Source organism: Lissotriton helveticus, chromosome 1_1 (assembly GCF_964261635.1).
Source record: "Lissotriton helveticus chromosome 1_1, aLisHel1.1, whole genome shotgun sequence".
In the NCBI taxonomy this organism is placed as follows: domain Eukaryota; kingdom Metazoa; phylum Chordata; class Amphibia; order Caudata; family Salamandridae; genus Lissotriton; species Lissotriton helveticus.
The window spans coordinates 26,699,992-26,717,100 of NC_136057.1; the positions used below are offsets into that span (position 1 = coordinate 26,699,992).

At 49.3% G+C, this 17,109-nt stretch overlaps 1 protein-coding gene across 1 annotated transcript in view; it reads left to right on the forward strand.

Moving 5' to 3' along the window:
* Positions 1 to 1,551, forward strand: part of LOC144757465 (equilibrative nucleobase transporter 1-like) — a 288,474-nt gene extending 286,923 nt beyond the window's left edge. The window contains exon 11 of the mRNA XM_078646380.1: positions 1,368 to 1,551. Coding sequence (XP_078502506.1) covers positions 1,368 to 1,535 — 168 coding nt within the window. The 3' untranslated portion in view covers positions 1,536 to 1,551. The remainder of the gene's footprint in view (positions 1 to 1,367) is intronic.
* Positions 1,552 to 17,109: the final 15,558 nt, after the last annotated feature.

The following is a 17,109-nucleotide window of genomic DNA, read 5'->3' on the forward strand; positions in this document are numbered from 1 at the left end:
CCCCTTTTGCACTCTGGCATGAGGTGTTAGGGCATTCTTTGGAGCATAGTTCCCTTTCTGCTAAATAAATAAAAGTCAAATATTCAGACTTGAAAAAGAGTATTTTACAATCCATAGTGGAAAAATTCAATCCTCTTGGGATGTTACCTCTAATATCTGAGGTTTGTTCATCTGTATGGGGTCGAGGTCGACAGAGGGTACTACAGTAAATCATAACAGGAAAAATATTGGGCCCGGTTCACAGAATGAACTTAAGACTCAATCCTAAACTTACTACTATTTTGGTATTCACAGAATGCACTTACTACTATTTTGGTATTCACAGAATGCACTTACTACTTTTGGTATTTACAGAAGTTAGGATTTTGTCTTAAGTTTGTCTTAAAACAGGATTTTGTCTTAAGTCTGTTTTAAGTCTGACTTAAGTTTGTCTTAAGACAAACTTAAGACAAAATCCTAACTTCTGTGAATACCAAAAGTATTAAGTGCCTTCTGTGAATACCAAAAGTAGTAAGTCCATTCTGTGAATACCAAAAGTAGTAAGTGCATTCTGTGAATGCCAACATAGTAGTAAGTTTAGGATTTAGTCTTAAGTTCATTCTGTGAATCAGGCCCTCAGATGTTAAAACAAATATATCTCTTGTGTTAACGCTGGTGCCACACATTATGTGACAAAGTGCTGAAGCGGACACGGCAGTCTTTGCAAAGCATTCCAATGCCAACCTTACCTAAATGATGAATTTGTTTAATCCCATCGCAGTGGTGGATGTAGCAATATGACAGGGTGGGGACAGAATAAGGAGCTCTCAGGCAAAACCGGTGCCAGGGACAGATTGTTCTGCTAAAAGGATACAAAAAAGCAGACATGGGAATGGAGTGGGGGTGGTCAAGGGAGAACAGTGCCCGGCCCCCTAGCCCCCTTCACCTCCACACTGCTTTGGCCGCTTCTTTTGTAACACCTGATGATTGCCATTGAATTCATTGCGATTGTCAACCAGGCGTAAATTCAATAGAGAGGTTCACACAGTGAATTCACCTAGAACCAGGATTCCAAGATTCATGTGATCCTACAAAAGATGACAATACAAGGAAACTGCAGTCCAATCTACCCCACTCCAAACGCCCCCAATCATTCTGTGTTAGTTTCTTCTGCTGCGATGGCCCCATATGGAATAACATATGATTTTGATCTTACTCTAAACCTACAGTGGTCCTCTTCTCCTGCAGAGGGGGTGAGGGGCACCCTAGATGATGCACGCCTGTGGCCCACTATTTCCCCATCTTCACTCCTTCAGCATGGGCAGGGCATAGACCAGCAGAGCCCACTTGAGCATGTCCTCATCTTTCCTTCCTGTCCTTACCTGCAGGTGAACATTGGATTGATCGTCTTCGTCCTTCTGGCCTTCATCCATCCGGTTGACGTGTTTCTGGAGTGCCGGCGGCGGGAGCGGGCTATGGTGGGCGCAGCCGACAATACACCTACTGTGACGGAGGCAACAAGGACTGACCTGGAAGACAACGGCTTGGCAATCTGAGCCCCATCTGTGCTAGGAGTGCACAGCTGGCCATCAACAGACCTCTTTGCTGGGCACTCTGAGTGTGGAGGCGGCGGTCCCAGGATCTGGGGTGCAGTCCGGATGCTGCATCTCAGTTTTAATGATTCAATCAAGTCTGTACAAAAAAGCAACTGACAAGAACACAGCTCTGCTTCATAGCAGCTTCCATCCAGCCTCTCTGATTAATAATCTTCCAATCTCACAGTTTATGAGGATAAAACGAATATCAACGGACGAGCTACAATGTGAAAAAAGTCTTGACGAACAAAAATACAGATACCTTGACAGGGGATACCCTAGAAAATTGCTTGAAGCGCATTTAGGTAAAATCAAGTCAATCCCAAGACAAGATCTACTGCAAAAGAAAACTAAAAAGGCTAACCAAAGAATGTTTTTTGTATCCAAATTTTCAACAGCCTCTAGAGATATAAAAAGGATAATACTGAAAAGATGGGAAATTCTCCAAATAGAGAATGACTTTGGCACATTGTTTACGGACAAACCTTTGTTCGCATACAAAAGAGCACAAAACTTCAAAGAAATCTTGAATAAATCCTTGAACGATGGGAGACAGCAAAATGAAACACACAAAGGCACTACGAAGTGCTTCAACTGTAAAAACTGCAATAATGCCATACTAGGGAGTACCCTATTGCACCCACGAACTGGAGAGAAAATACCACTGAGACACACAACGAACTGTAATTCAGAACATGTGGTTTATTCGATCAAATGCCCATGTGGTCTTCTGTATGTCGGGAAGACCGACAGAAAATTAAAAGTTCGACTGTCTGAGCACAAAAGCCGGATACGGAATAAAAACTTTACTTCTCCATTGGCAAAGCATTGGATTGATGCAGGGCATACATTGGCCCAACTAAGATTTCAAATAATCGAACTGATCCCACAGCGTTTGGGCCATGATAACGGCAAGACCCTCCTCCAGAGGGAAGCCTTTTGGATCCGGAAATTGAGAACAATGGCCCCAAGTGGGCTTAATGACAAAATGGAAATGGTTTGTTTTCTATGAACACATAAAAATAGGACCCCTCATGACCTCAATTTCACGGTGCTACTAATATCATCAATATACACTCATCCCTAAAATTAGTAATACTTTCCAACACAATAAATTATTGCGACCCACCAGAGTACTGCATAAGATTGGAAATAGGCAGTAAACTCACAAAAAAAAATTCAAAAAATGTGCTGTGCAGTACCAGATTGTATATAGGCAGTGAATGAAAGTAATTTTTTCTTTGTGTTTATTACATTTTTTCTTCGGACGTGGATTACTTTTTGAACGAGCCGGTCGAGTTTTGCGGTGAGCTCCGCTTCCCCATATTAGTATATAATATTAATAACCCACGGCATAGTTTTGAAAGTCTCTATCCGCTTATTGTCCGCACAGCATGCTGTGACACTTCGCTGAACTGCCGTTCTAAAACGCACATTGAACTCTGACAGGTAAACGCATTTCCTCCTTGCTGTGGAGGGTTAGTTAAAATTGTTCACGAGGATGCATTGTTTGAATGCCCAAAAGTCTTTTTTATTTTTCAATCCCCTAGGGTAAACACATTGCATTCTATGTCCTGCAGGTGAGCCTAGAGTCATTTTCACTGCAATAACGTATGTTTATTGTAAAACTCCAGATAATTTTGCCTGAATTTAAAATGGTACGCACCCTGTCTGTTCGTTTATTTTCAGTTACTTCAACTGCAAGCATTCAGGTAACTAGCACTTCGCGTGCTCTATATACATAAGCACATTTGTGGTTCACATAATATTGTGTTTATTCGAGGTATCTGTTCACTCCTTAGATCACGCGCAGCCGCGCGCCACGCCATGTATGGATTCGTAAGTCCATAGTTGCGGTAAGACTGATGTTAAAAATACCACATGTTGAAAAGCCACTATCCTCCTAAGCACTGGAAGTAACTTAGTTTTCTTTCTTCTTGTTTCTTTCCTTTCTTTTCTTAATACAGACCCCTGACGAAGGGGCACAAGCCCCGAAATGCATTGGGTTTATGCAATTTATGATGTAATTTAATTTTGTGTAATTTTTGCATTTCGTATTGGACTATACTAATTATTTGTTGGACTATTTTCATGACATTTACTTGAAATGTTATATAATTGGTGAAGCCATTTCAATGAATTGTGATTAAATGTGTGACTAAAACACGATATACTTTTAACTGGAGAATTTGAATTATTGTTGGTGCACGCTGGAGTCCTGGTCACTTCTCTTGCCAGGCCTTATATAAGCATCTCAGTTTTAAGCTTATTGGGCTCTAAGCAGGTCTTAGCCCCAACTGCTGCACTGGAGCTGGTGGTCCTTGCCAACTAAAGAGAACATTCAAAGTCAGAAATACAGTTTTTAAAATGCTTCTTGTACTTTAAGTTTCAATTTATTTCTCAACTCTTTTTTTCACTGTATGTTTCCCTCTTTTTTATTTATTTCTGCTTGTTTTGACTCATTGTTTCATTGTCCGTTCTCTTTATTTCTTTATTCTTTTTCTTGCTGCTGTTGTTTCTTTTTAGCTACCCAGCTTCTCTTCAGACTTTATTCAGTTTTTTTTTAATTATTTTTCTTTTTTGTGTTGTTTCGTTTCCCTCTCTGTCATTCTTCCTCTTTATGCTTTGTAGTTATGCTCATTAATACTTTTTAGGTTGCAGCCTAGCAGACAATGCAGCTGTCTGGTTTGCCAAAGTAATCTTGGAAACATTCAGAAACTTGACCTAGGAATGCATCCACCCATTGCTTACCATTGACTTTGTCATTTTAACTCACATTTGCTGGCTTGGAGAAGTGTGGCTCACTGGTTAGAGGCGGCAGACCCGTAAGCAGAGAACGGCCCGGGACCAGGGTTCGATTCCCACCGCGGCAGTGTCGTGGACCAGGGTCAGCGGACTCGATAATTCTCGCCTCGGTGCCTACTCTAGTCAGAAACCACACTCGGCAACTCTGGGCATCAGCTTGCCTCATCTTCACAACGGCCCCCCCAGACCGCTGGGGATGCTTGGTCGCACCTTAGAGATACCCATCAGGGACCATCTCTCAGGGTGAGCCAGGACGGGTTCCCCAGCGGTCGAAGCGTGGAGATACTCCTCCGGGAGTCGATTCCTAGCGCTATATAAACCCGCAATTAAATTAAATTAAATTTTCTATTGGTTGGCTTCATTTGCTTTAAGCCCTTCAGCTTGAGTTTGTCCCTCCCGTTGCTTGAACCTTGATTACTGTTCTTCCACGAACCTGCTTTCTGTAAACAGGCCTTAAAATCTTGTTCTTATCTTGTTACATTTGCAGCGCATTCAAAGACAGAAGTCAAATGTCAAGCTCTCAGGGAACTTGGTCTTTACATTTCTTTCTCTGACTTCAAAGAGAGAGAATTGATGTGAGAATCCTGCTGAGAATCCATGTACGAGGAGACATTGTGTTTTATTTTTCTAGCACACCACAAAAAGTGAACTGTGTTGATGTCTCAGAATATATCGACTTAGCACAAATGAAGCACATTTTTTAGTAATTCTGAAGTGCGGTGGAAACAAATATTTGCATAAGATCAAAACACATCAATACAGTTGGTGATGATATTTCACACATTATTGTTAGTGTGCAGTAAAACTGTATTTTGGTGCAAATGTAATGGTCCTTTCAATTGAAAATGTGTTGTCTGTAATGGCAGCGCTACCACGCCATACATACTCCACACTACGCCACTCCACTCCACTCTATGCCCTTCCTTTCTATGCCACTCCACTCCATTCTACGAATTACCACTCTAGTCTACGCCCCTTCAGTCTAAATCCCTTACCCCAATCCACTCCACCCCACTCCACTCTAATATATACCACTCCTCCCAATGTACACCAATCTACCTCACTCCACTCCACTTTACTACAGCCTACCCCAATATACTCCACTCCAACCTAACCAACCCTAGTCCACCCAATTTACCCCACCCTACTTCAATCTACACCACTCCAACCTATCCCACTTCAATCTACCGCACTGCAATCTACTCCACTCTAACCCAGTCTATCCCACTCCCTTCCAATGTACCCCACCTCTACTCCAATCTACTGCACTCCGCTCCACTCTACCCCCACTCAATCTAACCCAATCAACCTCAACTGTTCTACCCCACTCCACATCAATCTACCACACTCCACTCAAATCTACCCCACTTTGCTCTAATCTACCCCAGTCCACTCCACTACAGTCTACCCCACTCCACTACAATATTCCCCACTCCACTACAATTCCACTCTACCCCAATCTATCCTACTCCTGTCTACCCCACTCCAATCCGTCCAACTCTAATCTCCGAAACTCAAGAAAGGGTTAGTTCCACTTTTGCCGAAGGTGGCCACTAAGTGTTGACCCGATTGGCTAATAGTCCTGTCGCAAGAAGACCTGAAGGTCAGATCTTGGTGCCCTCACACACCCGTTAGCGTGTCATGCTTCATCATTGGGGGCTCTTTTTCGGAGATATTTTAGATCTGAGGATAGATGGATGCAAGTGAGGGAACTACCTAACCGTGTAGCTAGTGAAGTCAGTGAGTGGTGGCTAAAATAGGCTCTGGTATCAAATGGACAAATTTGACAGAAAATGGATACCAGGTCTAACTAAAAACAGTGGTGCGATCATGTGGTCTTAAAGTACCATGATTGCCTCTAATGTGGAGTGATAACATGTTTCGTCCCTCAAGAGCCCAAGGTTCCGGCGGCACTTCATCAGGACCAAAGAATAGTGAGGTATGCCCCTGCCTGGGGCTCCAGGTCTCCCTCTAATAGAGGAGGATCCAAGGATGTTGCCCGGCTTACACCTGAATGTATGCCGGCCTGTTCCACCTCGAAAGAGGCAGAAAAATGCTGTTTCCTTTTTGTCTTTACTCGACAGACACTGAAAATTAGGTTCCTCTCGGAGCCTCACTGCAGAGGCTCTCCACCCATCATCTTCATAACTCTATCATTGAGAATGCCAGGAAAGTAATGGAAAGAACGCCCTTCCAATACTACCACAGTGCCATTTCAAGATCTCCTGGATCAACCACCATAAAAACTGCATACACTGCCTCTCTCCTGAGTTCGACAACCCCATGTGCCAAGCCTGCCTCATGTTCGGGTTGAAGAAGACTCTTTAGTACCGACAAGAGTGGAGGTAAACCCATTGGAGAATGCAGAGGCAGGAGTCCGACGTCACTCTTGACATCAGTGAACAGGACATTGAGGCAGAGGAAGAATCTGGTCCCTCAGTAGCCCAGCTGGCCCAGTGCATTTTGGAGGCAAACTCACCATTTGAGTCCAAGGGAGAACAGCAGGTGGTAAACAATCTGGGTGCCTGGGTTGATTTGTCCCTTAGTTTCCAGGTCCATACCAAGAAGGTGGCAAGGACCTGTTTTGGAATATTGCTGGGGCTCAAACTGTTGCTGTTTTTTTTTTAATCTTCCCATCCGGCTAGTTATCATTCAGGCCTCCATTGTTTCTAGACTGGATCATGCCAGCTCGCTGTACTTGGGGACGAACTAGACAGAAATCCTGCGATTGCAGAGGGTTCAAAACGCGGCTGCTAGAACTCTCCTTGGCCTCCCTAGAGCTTGCTCAACTACTGGTGCCATCCGCCGACTACACTGGTTGCGGTGGCTAGACGTGTAGAGTTTAAGTCCCTTTACATTGCTTTTAAAATCTTGAATCTCCCTTCTCCTGGGATCCTGGCAAACCTACTTTTACCCGATTCCACCCACTCGCCAAATCCCCCCTATGGGTCAACATCTGGCGGTTGTTTCTAGAGTGAGGAGGGTGCATGCAGGTGGGCGTTCTTTCTGCACCCTAGCAGCCAAAATCTGGAACTCTTCCTATACGTATCCGCAGCATGAATAATTTCCTGGCATTCCGTAGGGCAATTAATGACGCACCTCTTCCCTCCGCTATAGAACCTGCTTTCTGCTAGTAGCCTCCTAATTCCTGCTGTCAGCGCTGGGCCGACCCTTTGCCGGGGCAGTTGTGCGCTTTATAAAACGTATAATATAAAATAACATAACAAGACCCCAATGCTTCATCCCTGAGTATGGTCACACATAACTGTGCAGCGACCACGAATACAGATGGAGCACTGCCCAAGTGGGGGTTGGGCATCGAGCCCAGAGTCTCAGTAACAGCCAGCCGTGCCACCTCTGCCTTCCGGACATGGTCAGCACTGGCAGAAGGCTTCGGAGTAGATAACACTCCCTTCGTTGGCCATGCGGATCCCACTTAAGCCTTGGGCCCCTTCGGAGCCGGCATGGTCCTCGGCTCCAAATCCGACATCAACACCAAAGCCAACACCGGTAGCGATGACACCATCAGTGGAAAAACAGCTTCCACATCCATGTCTGACTCTACACCACACTCAGTCCTAAACATCTCATTAATGGTAGCTCCAAAGACTCGGAGCAAATTATTCTCTGGTGCCTGCAGGAGATGTTAGATCCACTCCTGAAGGTGTTTATTCACCCACAGATTGCCAAAATCTCCACCAAGCTGCCCCCGAAGGCACAGGAGGGTCTGCCAAGGAAAAAGAAATTCGGCTTTCGAGAAGCAGATCGCTTTGGATTCTCCTCCACTTACCAAGCATAAGAGGCATAAGGACAAGGGTATTACCCCCATCCGTCATCGGCCTACTCCTTCTCCTCCTCCTCTACCACTACTTCCTCCACCACTACCACCACCTCATGCCCGACCTCACACATATTCGCCTAAGAGGTAGCCACTCCTCTTACTAGGAGAGCAGCCACCTCACCTGGCCGATCCCTATGATGCACCCCATGAACCTAGCCCAGAGATGAGCCATGGGATGACCAAGATGTTGATTCTCCGGGTCATACAGATCTGGATTTGTACCCAGCCAAACCCTCCTCTCCCACTTCTCCCATTCCCTGATGACAATACTACATATCACAAGATCCTACACAGGGCGGGCACATGTTGATATGCATGTTGACCAGGAAGATGATGACTTCCTGGTCAAACATTATCCAAGACCCAACACACCCTTCAGTCCTCCCTATACTTGAAGAGATGCCCTTGAGGCATTTAAGGACCTTGTTGATGCCAGGGATATTACCCCCATTGATCCCCCTGCATCTGTGGCTGTGTGCTCTCAGACTTGCTAGTAGTCCATGCAGTGCATACACGCACAAATGCTCTGGCCACAGGAAACACTTAGAAAGCTGGACGCAGTGGGCGAGAAGGTGGCCATGCAATCGGACGCACATTAGAGGACTCAGTAAGCCATCTCTCCTGATATGACTAAGAGCTTTGGGATGAGATGGAGGAACTCCTTAAACCCCTCTCTGAGCAGTATTGGCAGTGTGGTCAAGAGGAAGTAATGGAGGGGAAGTGGTAATGCCATCCTTCACCGCACCCCAGGTTTAGCGGACTCTGCGGCTAGAGGTGTCAGCCCCAGTACCCTGGACAGACGTCAAGCCTGGCTCTGCGACCCTGGCTTTAAACCACAGGAACAGCAGTTCTGCTAACCGGCCATTCGATGGTGAACACCTCTTCGGACTGAGGTGGAGCAGATGCTCAAAAAGCTTGAAGACTGCCTGGACACAGCCGAGACCATGGGGTCCCTTCAGACATACACTCCATGGGTGTCCTATCAGCGTTCAGAGTGCAGAGGAGGCAACAAGACCTCCTCCCCAGACCCTCGTGCCTCCTTCCAGAAGCAACAACAACCATACCACCATTGTCTCCGCAACATCGCTTGCTGGATGGACAATAACTTCCTTCGACTAAACGCTGGGAAAACCGAGGTCCTCTTTTTTCACCAATCCTCTCCATTGGACTCGAACCTTTGGTGGCCCCATGATCTAAGCTTGCCACTTCCCCCAAAAAATCTGTAAAAAATGTGGGGGTTAGATGGGATTCTACCCTCTCCTTCCAAAACCAAGTCCAGACGGTGACTGCGGCATGCTTCTCAAAAATTAGGATGCTCAAAAATGTATTAATTTCCTTCCCAGTAACACCAGAAAAACCATTATCCAGGCACTAATAACCTCCCACTTAGATTATGCCAACAGCCTGTATATGACTGCACTCAGTCTGAAGGATCCCTCCTTCCACATACCCTTCCACCCCCTCATCTGCGCTACCTACGGTTCATGGTAAATTGTCAATATTATCTGTTCCAAGTGTTGCCATTCAGTGTCACCACAGCCCCTAGGTTATTCATCAAATGCCTCGCCGTGGTAGCCACTCATCTCAGAAAGGGGGGCACCCACGTGTTCCCCTACCTAGATGATTGTCTGATAAATCAATCAATCAAGGATTTTGTAGAGCGCGCTACTCACCCGTAAGGGTCTCAAGGCGCTGGGGGAGAGGGGGGGGGGGGGGTCTACTGCTCCAACAGCCAGGTCTTGAGCTGTTTCCTGAATGCGAAATGGTCCTGGGTCAGCCGGAGGTGGGTGGGGAGGGAGTTCCATGTCTTGGCTGCCAGATAGGAGAAGGATCTTCCTCCAGCGGTGGCTTTGCGGATTCGTGGGACGGTGGCGAGGGCGAGGCCGGCGGAGCGGAGCTGGCGGGTTGGTGTGTAGAATGCAAGTCGGTTGTTGAGGTACCTGGGGCCCGCGTTGTGGAGAGCCTTGTGTGCGTGGTTGAGGAGTCGGAATGTGATTCTTTTGCTGACGGGGAGCCAGTGCAGATCTTTCAGATGGGCAGAGATGTGGCTGTGGCGGGGGATGTCCAGGATGAGTGTTGCCGAAGCGTTCTGTATGCGCTGTAGTCTTTTCTGGAGCTTGGCTGTGGTTCCGGCGTAGAGGGTGTTTCCGTAGTCCAGGCGGCTGGTGACAAGGGCCTGGGTGACTGTCTTCCTGGTTGCGGTCGGGATCCATCTGAAGATTTTTCGGAGCATGGACAGGGTGTTGAAGCAGGATGCTGAGACGGCGTTGACTTGCTTGGTCATCGTGAGGGAGGAGTCCAGGATGAAGCCCAGGTTGCGTGCGTGGTCTGTGGGTGTGGGGGCGGTGCCCAAGGCGGGTGGCCACCAGGAGTCATCCCAGGCGGAGGGGGATGGTCCCAGGATGAGGACTTCCGTTTTGTCTGAGTTCAGTTTCAGACGGCTGAGCTTCATCCATTCCGCAACGTCTCTCATCCCTTCCTGGAGGCTGGTTCTGGCGGTGTTTGGGTCGTTGGTGAGGGAGAGGATCAGCTGTGTGTCGTCGGCGTAGGAGATGATGTTTAGGTTGTGTTTGCGTGCGATGGTTGCGAGGGGGCTCATGTAGACGTTGAAAAGATTGGGGCTGAGCGAGGATCCTTGTGGGACGCCGCAGATGACTTCGGTAGCCGTGGACAGGAACGGCGGGAGGCGGACTCTCTGGGTTCTTCCGGCGAGGAACGAGATGATCCACTCCAGGGACGCGCATTGGATTCCGGTGACGCTGAGGCATTGTATCAGGGTGTGGTGGCATACCGTGTCGAAGGCTGCTGAGAGATCCAGGAGGATGAGGGCGGTGGTTTCCCCGTTGTCGAGCATTGACCTGATGTCGTCGGTAGCTGCGATGAGGGCGGTCTCGGTGCTGTGGTTTGCTCGGAAACCGGACTGTGACAGGTCGAGGGATTTGTTTGTCTCGAGGAAGGCAGAGAGTTGTTTGTTGAATGTCTTCTCAATGACTTTGGCAGGAAAAGGGATGAGCGAGATGGGTTGGAAGTTCTTGAGGTACGTGGGGTCCGCGGTGGTTTTTTTCAGGAGGGCGCTGATCTCGGCGTGTCTCCAGCTCTCCGGGAAGGTGGCGGATGTGAAGGAGCTGTTGATGACGTCCCGGAGTTGGGGTGCGATGATGGAGTCCGCTTTGTTGCAGATGTGGTGTGGGCATGGGTCTGTCGGGGAGCCGGAGTGGATGGTGCTCATTGTGCGAGCGGCGTCTTCGGTGCTGACCGGGGTCCAGGCGCAGAGGGTGGCGGTTGGGTGCGCGGGTTCGGTGGTTGTGTGCGTGGTCTGAGGGCCGAAGCTGTCGTGTATGTCGGCGATCTTGCGGTGGAAGAACGAGGCGAGTGAGTCGCAGAGGTCTTGCAAAGGTGTAATGTCGTTGTTACAGGCGCTGGGGTTGGAGAGCTCTTTGACGATGCTGAAGAGTTCCTTGCTGTTGTGGGTGTTGTTGTCCAGACGTTGTTTGTATGTATTTCTCTTGGTGGTGCGGATCAGTTGGTGGTGCTTGCGGGTGGCGTTCTTGAGGGCTGTCATGTTCTCTGTTGTCTGATCCTGGCGCCAGGTTTTCTCCAGGGAGCGGCAGGTTTTCTCCGAGTTTATGAGGTCGTCGGTGAACCACGGGCTTTCTTACTGTGGGGTCTGCTGGGTGGCTTCTTCAGTGGTGCGAGTTCGTTGGTGCAGTTGGCGAGCCATTGTGCGAATTTGCGGGCTGCTTCTTTGGGGTCCGTCGTGATGGTGGGAGGGTTCAGGCTGAGGGAGGTGGTGAGCTGGTCGGCGGTGATCTTGCTCCAGCTTCTGCGGGGGGCCTGTTGCGGGTGGTGGTGGTGAGCTGGTTTTCCTGAAGGAGAAGTGGACGCAGCTGTGGTCTGTCCAGTGGAGTCCGGTGGAGTGGCTGAAAGAGATGTACTTGCTGGAGGAGAAGAAGGGGTCAAGTGTGTGGCCGGTGTAGTGGGTGAGGGTGATCACCAGTTGCTCGAGTCTGAGGTTGGCGAGGTTGTCCAGCAGGGTGGTGGTGTTGCTGTCATTGTTGTTCTCCAGGTGGAAGTTGAGGTCTCCTATGAGGATGTAGTCTGGGGAGGTGAGGGCGTGCGGGCTAATGAAGTCTGCGATGGCTTCGCTAAATTGAGTGCGTGGTCCCGGGGGTCTGTAGATTAGGGTGCCTCTGAGGGTGGTTCTGGGGTCGGTGTGCATCTGGAAGTGCAGGTGTTCAGCAGCTGTGATGGTGTCTTCTGAGTTGGTCGTGATGCGGATTGTGTTTCTGTGGACGATGGCAATGCCTCCTCCAGTTTGGTTGATGCGGTCCCTCCGGGTGATCTTGTAGCCGCCCGGGATGGCTATGGCGAGGTCGGGGGCTGAGGAGGCGTTCATCCAGGTCTCTGTGAGGAAGGCGACGTCGGGTGCTGTAGTGTCTAGGAGGTTCCAGAGTTCGGCTGCGTGTCGGTGGACGGAGCGGGTGTTGAGCAGGATGCACTTGAGGTGATTATTGCTGGTGGTAGGCTTGGCGGGTGCCGGCCCGGGACGGCTGCAGGTGAATTTGGACTCTTGGCAGGTGAAGGGTCCGTGGGTGCGTTTCGGCGTGGCCAGGTGGCAGGCGGGGTTCCGGCCGGTGTTGAATGCGCGGAGGGTGGCGTCGTCCTAGGTTCGTCGGGTGCGTTGGCTTCATTGGGGTCCAGGGTTCCTGGCCCTGGGCGCGGTCCAGGCGCGGACGGGCGCAGACAGGCTTGCCTTGGGTGCGCCAGAGGCGCGCCCGATGCGCGCAGCCGCGCACTGGTCGCCATAAGAGGGGAGGAGGGGTCAGCTGGGAGGCGGGAGGGTATGAGCCAATGGGAGCAGGGAGCGGGGCCGCACGGGAGGCAGCGGCGGGAAAGACGGGAGCGAGAAAAAAAGCAGTCACTCAGTCAAACACCAAAAGTCACTCGTTCATAAAGGGTACAAAATGAAAGGGGGGCGGGCAGGCACACTCACGCAGTCAGAATGGGGTTACAGAACGAGAAAGGGGGGCGGGCAGGCACACACGGGGCACAGAGCCTGGGCAGCGAGCGCGCAATCGGGAGATGCGCTGAACTGGCGGGACACAGCAATCAGGCAGGCGGAGCTGCAGCGGTGGAGAAGTGACCTACCCGAGGGTCAAGGGTCACTGTCTCTGCTGCGCAGCGGTCGCCATAAGAGGGGAGGAGGGGAGAAGGGGTCAGCTGGGAGGCGAGAGGGTATGAGCCAATGGGAGCAGGGAGCAGGGCCGCACGGGAGGTAGCGGCGGGAAAGACGGGAGCGAGAAAAAAAGCAGTCACTCAGTCAAACACCAAAAGTAACTTGTTCATACAGGGTACAAAATAAAAGGGGGGCGGGCAGGCACACTCACGCAGTCAAAAATGGGGTTACAGAACGAGAAAGGGGGGCAGGCAGGCTCACACGGGGCACAGAGCCCGGGAGGCGAGCACGCAATCGGGAGACGCGCTGAACTGGCGGGACACAGCAATCAGGCAGGAGGAGCTGCAGCGGTGGAGAAGTGACCTACCCGAGGGTCAAGGGTCGCCTTCCACAGTTTGGGCTTCACTATAAATACAGCCAAGTGTCTCCTCCAGCCCCTCCAAATCCAGCCATTACTGATTTCTGTTCTCATTATAATCACTGGACACGCATAACGCAGTCACACCAGGGTGCAGACATTCCAGCAGATACTGCCTCAGTCAGAACAGCTCACAGTGAGGACAGGTATGTGCCTCCTTGGAATGATGTCCTCATGCATAGCCAAGGTCACCCTTACCAGGCTCTATGTGCATTGCCTCCAAGAGAACCGATCAGCACAATGGTCCTAGGGTCACTTGGAGCCTCTAGTGTTGGTGAGGGCCAGCACCCATCTCTCTCTGCAGTGGTGGAACATCAACAATCTGTTGTGGGTCCAGCCATATATGGACCTGTTCCGCAGGTGACCGTCACCAAGGATGCTTCACTCTCAGCACGGGGAGCGCATCGTTCATAGATGACTTTTCAGGGCAGTGAATCCCCCACAGCAATCATCTCAGGCTCCTGGCATCCAATTAGCGTTCAAATGCCATTTTTAAGCAACTTCAGCACAAAGTAGTCCTCACAAAGACAGAAAACCTGACCACCTTGTATTATGTCCAAAAGCAAGGTGGCAGACAGTCACCGCAGTTACTGGGCACTTCACCATCTGATACACCCACTGGTGGTGTATGTTCCAGGAGTGGACAACCACTTTGTAGACCTGCACAGCAGGATGTGGCAACAAGTCCATGAGGGAAAACTCCTCTCATAAGTCCAGCTCCTGTACTTTGGGGGGGGTCCCCGAGTTGGACCCCGTCACCATCGCCCGAAATGCAAAATGGCAAAACTTCACCTCCAGATTCCCCCAGTCCATGGGCAGTGATCTATGGATGAATGAGTCAGAGGTCTTTGCCTACGGTTTTCCACTACTCCCACTTTCCTTATGTGGTCTGGAGGCTTTGGCAAACATCCCCCACTCTCCTGGTAACTCCCACATGGGCCAGACAACCCAGGCTTATGACTCTCCTCAGGATGTCCATTGTACCCCATGAAAAGCTTCTCACTCAGAACCAATGCAGAATCAGACACCCCAACAACAGGCAGTTCAGTGCAGCAATTTAGCTCCAGAGATCCTAGAGTTTGGGTATCTCAATCTCTCTTAAGAACGCATGGACATCCTACAAGAAGCACGCAGACCCGCCATGTGAGCCTGTTATGCAGCCAAGTAGAATAGATGTGTCTATTACTGCATTTCCAAGCACTTGGGCCCTCTTAAGCCTGCAGTCCGGAATATTATATGTTATGTGTGGAGAAGTGTGGCTCAATGGTTAGAGCGGCAGACCCTGATGTAGAGGTTTGGCCCGGGACCAGGGTTCAATTCCCCGCTTCGGCGGGTCTTGGGCTCAATTTCCTCGGACCTGATAATTCTCGCCTCGGTGCCTACTCTAATCACGGGCCCCACTCTGCAACTCTGGCAATAGCTTGCTTAATCTCCACAACGGCCCCATTAGCGCTGGGATGCCTGGCCTCCACCTTGGGGGGGCCCAGGAGTGGACACCTCACAGGGAAAAGCCAGGAAGGGTTCCACAGCGGTATGCGTACAGTGCCAAGATGCCTTAGGGTATAAGTGCGCTATACAAGTACGAATTCATTTCATTTCATGTCCTCCAAAAAGCAGGCCTTGTTTAAATTTCGATACGCATTCACTTGGCCGCTGTTGCAGCCTGTGTTCAGAATAGGGAACACTTTTCTTCATTCAAGGTCCCTGTCATGAGTCCTTTCATGGAAAGACTCAAACAGGTTATCCCACTCAGGATACCCCTCAGCCCCATTTGGAACCAGAACGTTGTCCTTACCACATTCATGGGCCCTCCTTTTGAACCGTTATGCTCATGCCCTTACAATTCCTCTCCTGGAAGGTCACTGTCCTTGTCGCTAAAACAACCTTCAGGAGTGTTAGCGAGCTGCAGGGCCACACTTCACAGGAGCATTTATTCCAAAGTCATCCCATCAGGGTTGTTCACAGGTCTAACCCTACGTTCCTTCCCAAGGTGGTGTCTCCCTTCCACCTCAACCAGACCATGGAGCTTGATGTCTATACCCCTCAGCCAGACTCTGAAACAGAGAGGGCCCTTAAATCTTAACATTAAGCATACCCTCATATTCTACATTGACAAGACCAAATCCTTTCGCAGAACAGTGAACTTTTTGTTGCTTTCGCCAAATCTCACAGAGGACACGCTCTGACAGAGGCAGACAAAGTCAGAAAGATTGTCAAATGTCTCCGGATCTGCTACATTAAGGCTAGGAGTCATGTATCTGCTCCGCCCAGGCCACATTCAACACCGGAATAAGGGGTCACTATGGCTTTCCTTGGAGATATCCCTATAGCTGGCATTTGTATGTAAGGCAGCGACATGTGCCACTCCGCATGTTTACTAAGCACTACTGTATGAATATCCAAGAATTCCAACAAGCTAGAGGTAGTCAGGCTGTTCTAAGAATTCTGTTACAATTTTTTGCAATCTCCTGCGGCTAGCCACTGCTTTCGGGAGCACTGCTTTACAGTCCATGCATAGCAAGTTTAACTTCTGCCACACATGCTACGAGCGCAATTTGTTACCCATTAGGCATCTGTTCGTAGTGTGTAGTGCTGTAGATTCTCATGCGCCCACCCACCTCGCCCAAAGCCTGTAGCTGTTGCATATGTACAATTCTTAACCAAAATACCACAGAGAGAAAAAGGGTCAAAGGGATATTTAAAGACCTGCCCAGGTTTGCATCCCCTAACATTCAATCCTCAAAACACAAAAAAACGGGGGTCTCAAAAGAAGCCATTGGAATGGCTCACTGGCCGGGACTCCTTGCTAAGTGAGTCAGGACTCAAATTCCTATTCAGCCTAAAAAGAGAAGAAACAACAGTAAACAAAAACGAAGTTTTAATACCGCACTCCGTGAGACAGGCCTAGGTCATGGCAAACATGCATGATTCATCTTCGCTCGTGACCAAAAAAAAATCATTACCAATGAATCAGATATCAGCACCACAGCTGGAGCACTCAGGGAAGGGATTCACGCATATTACCATACAACAGACTTTTCCATCACAACAGATGCCCCCCCCCCCACCCCAAAATTAAACTATACTAAAAAAAATCCCAACCTGTAGTGGTTGAGTGTTTAGATCAGTAAAACTGACAGGAAGGTCTGTCAGTATTTCCTTGGGGCAATCAAGCTCTGTCCTCAACCACAAAGTCTAACCCTTGCAGACAAATAGACTATCTCAACAGCTTGGTTTTCTTTCCTTTCATAGTCATCAACCATTTCAGTGGCTTACCAGCTGTTTGCATCACACA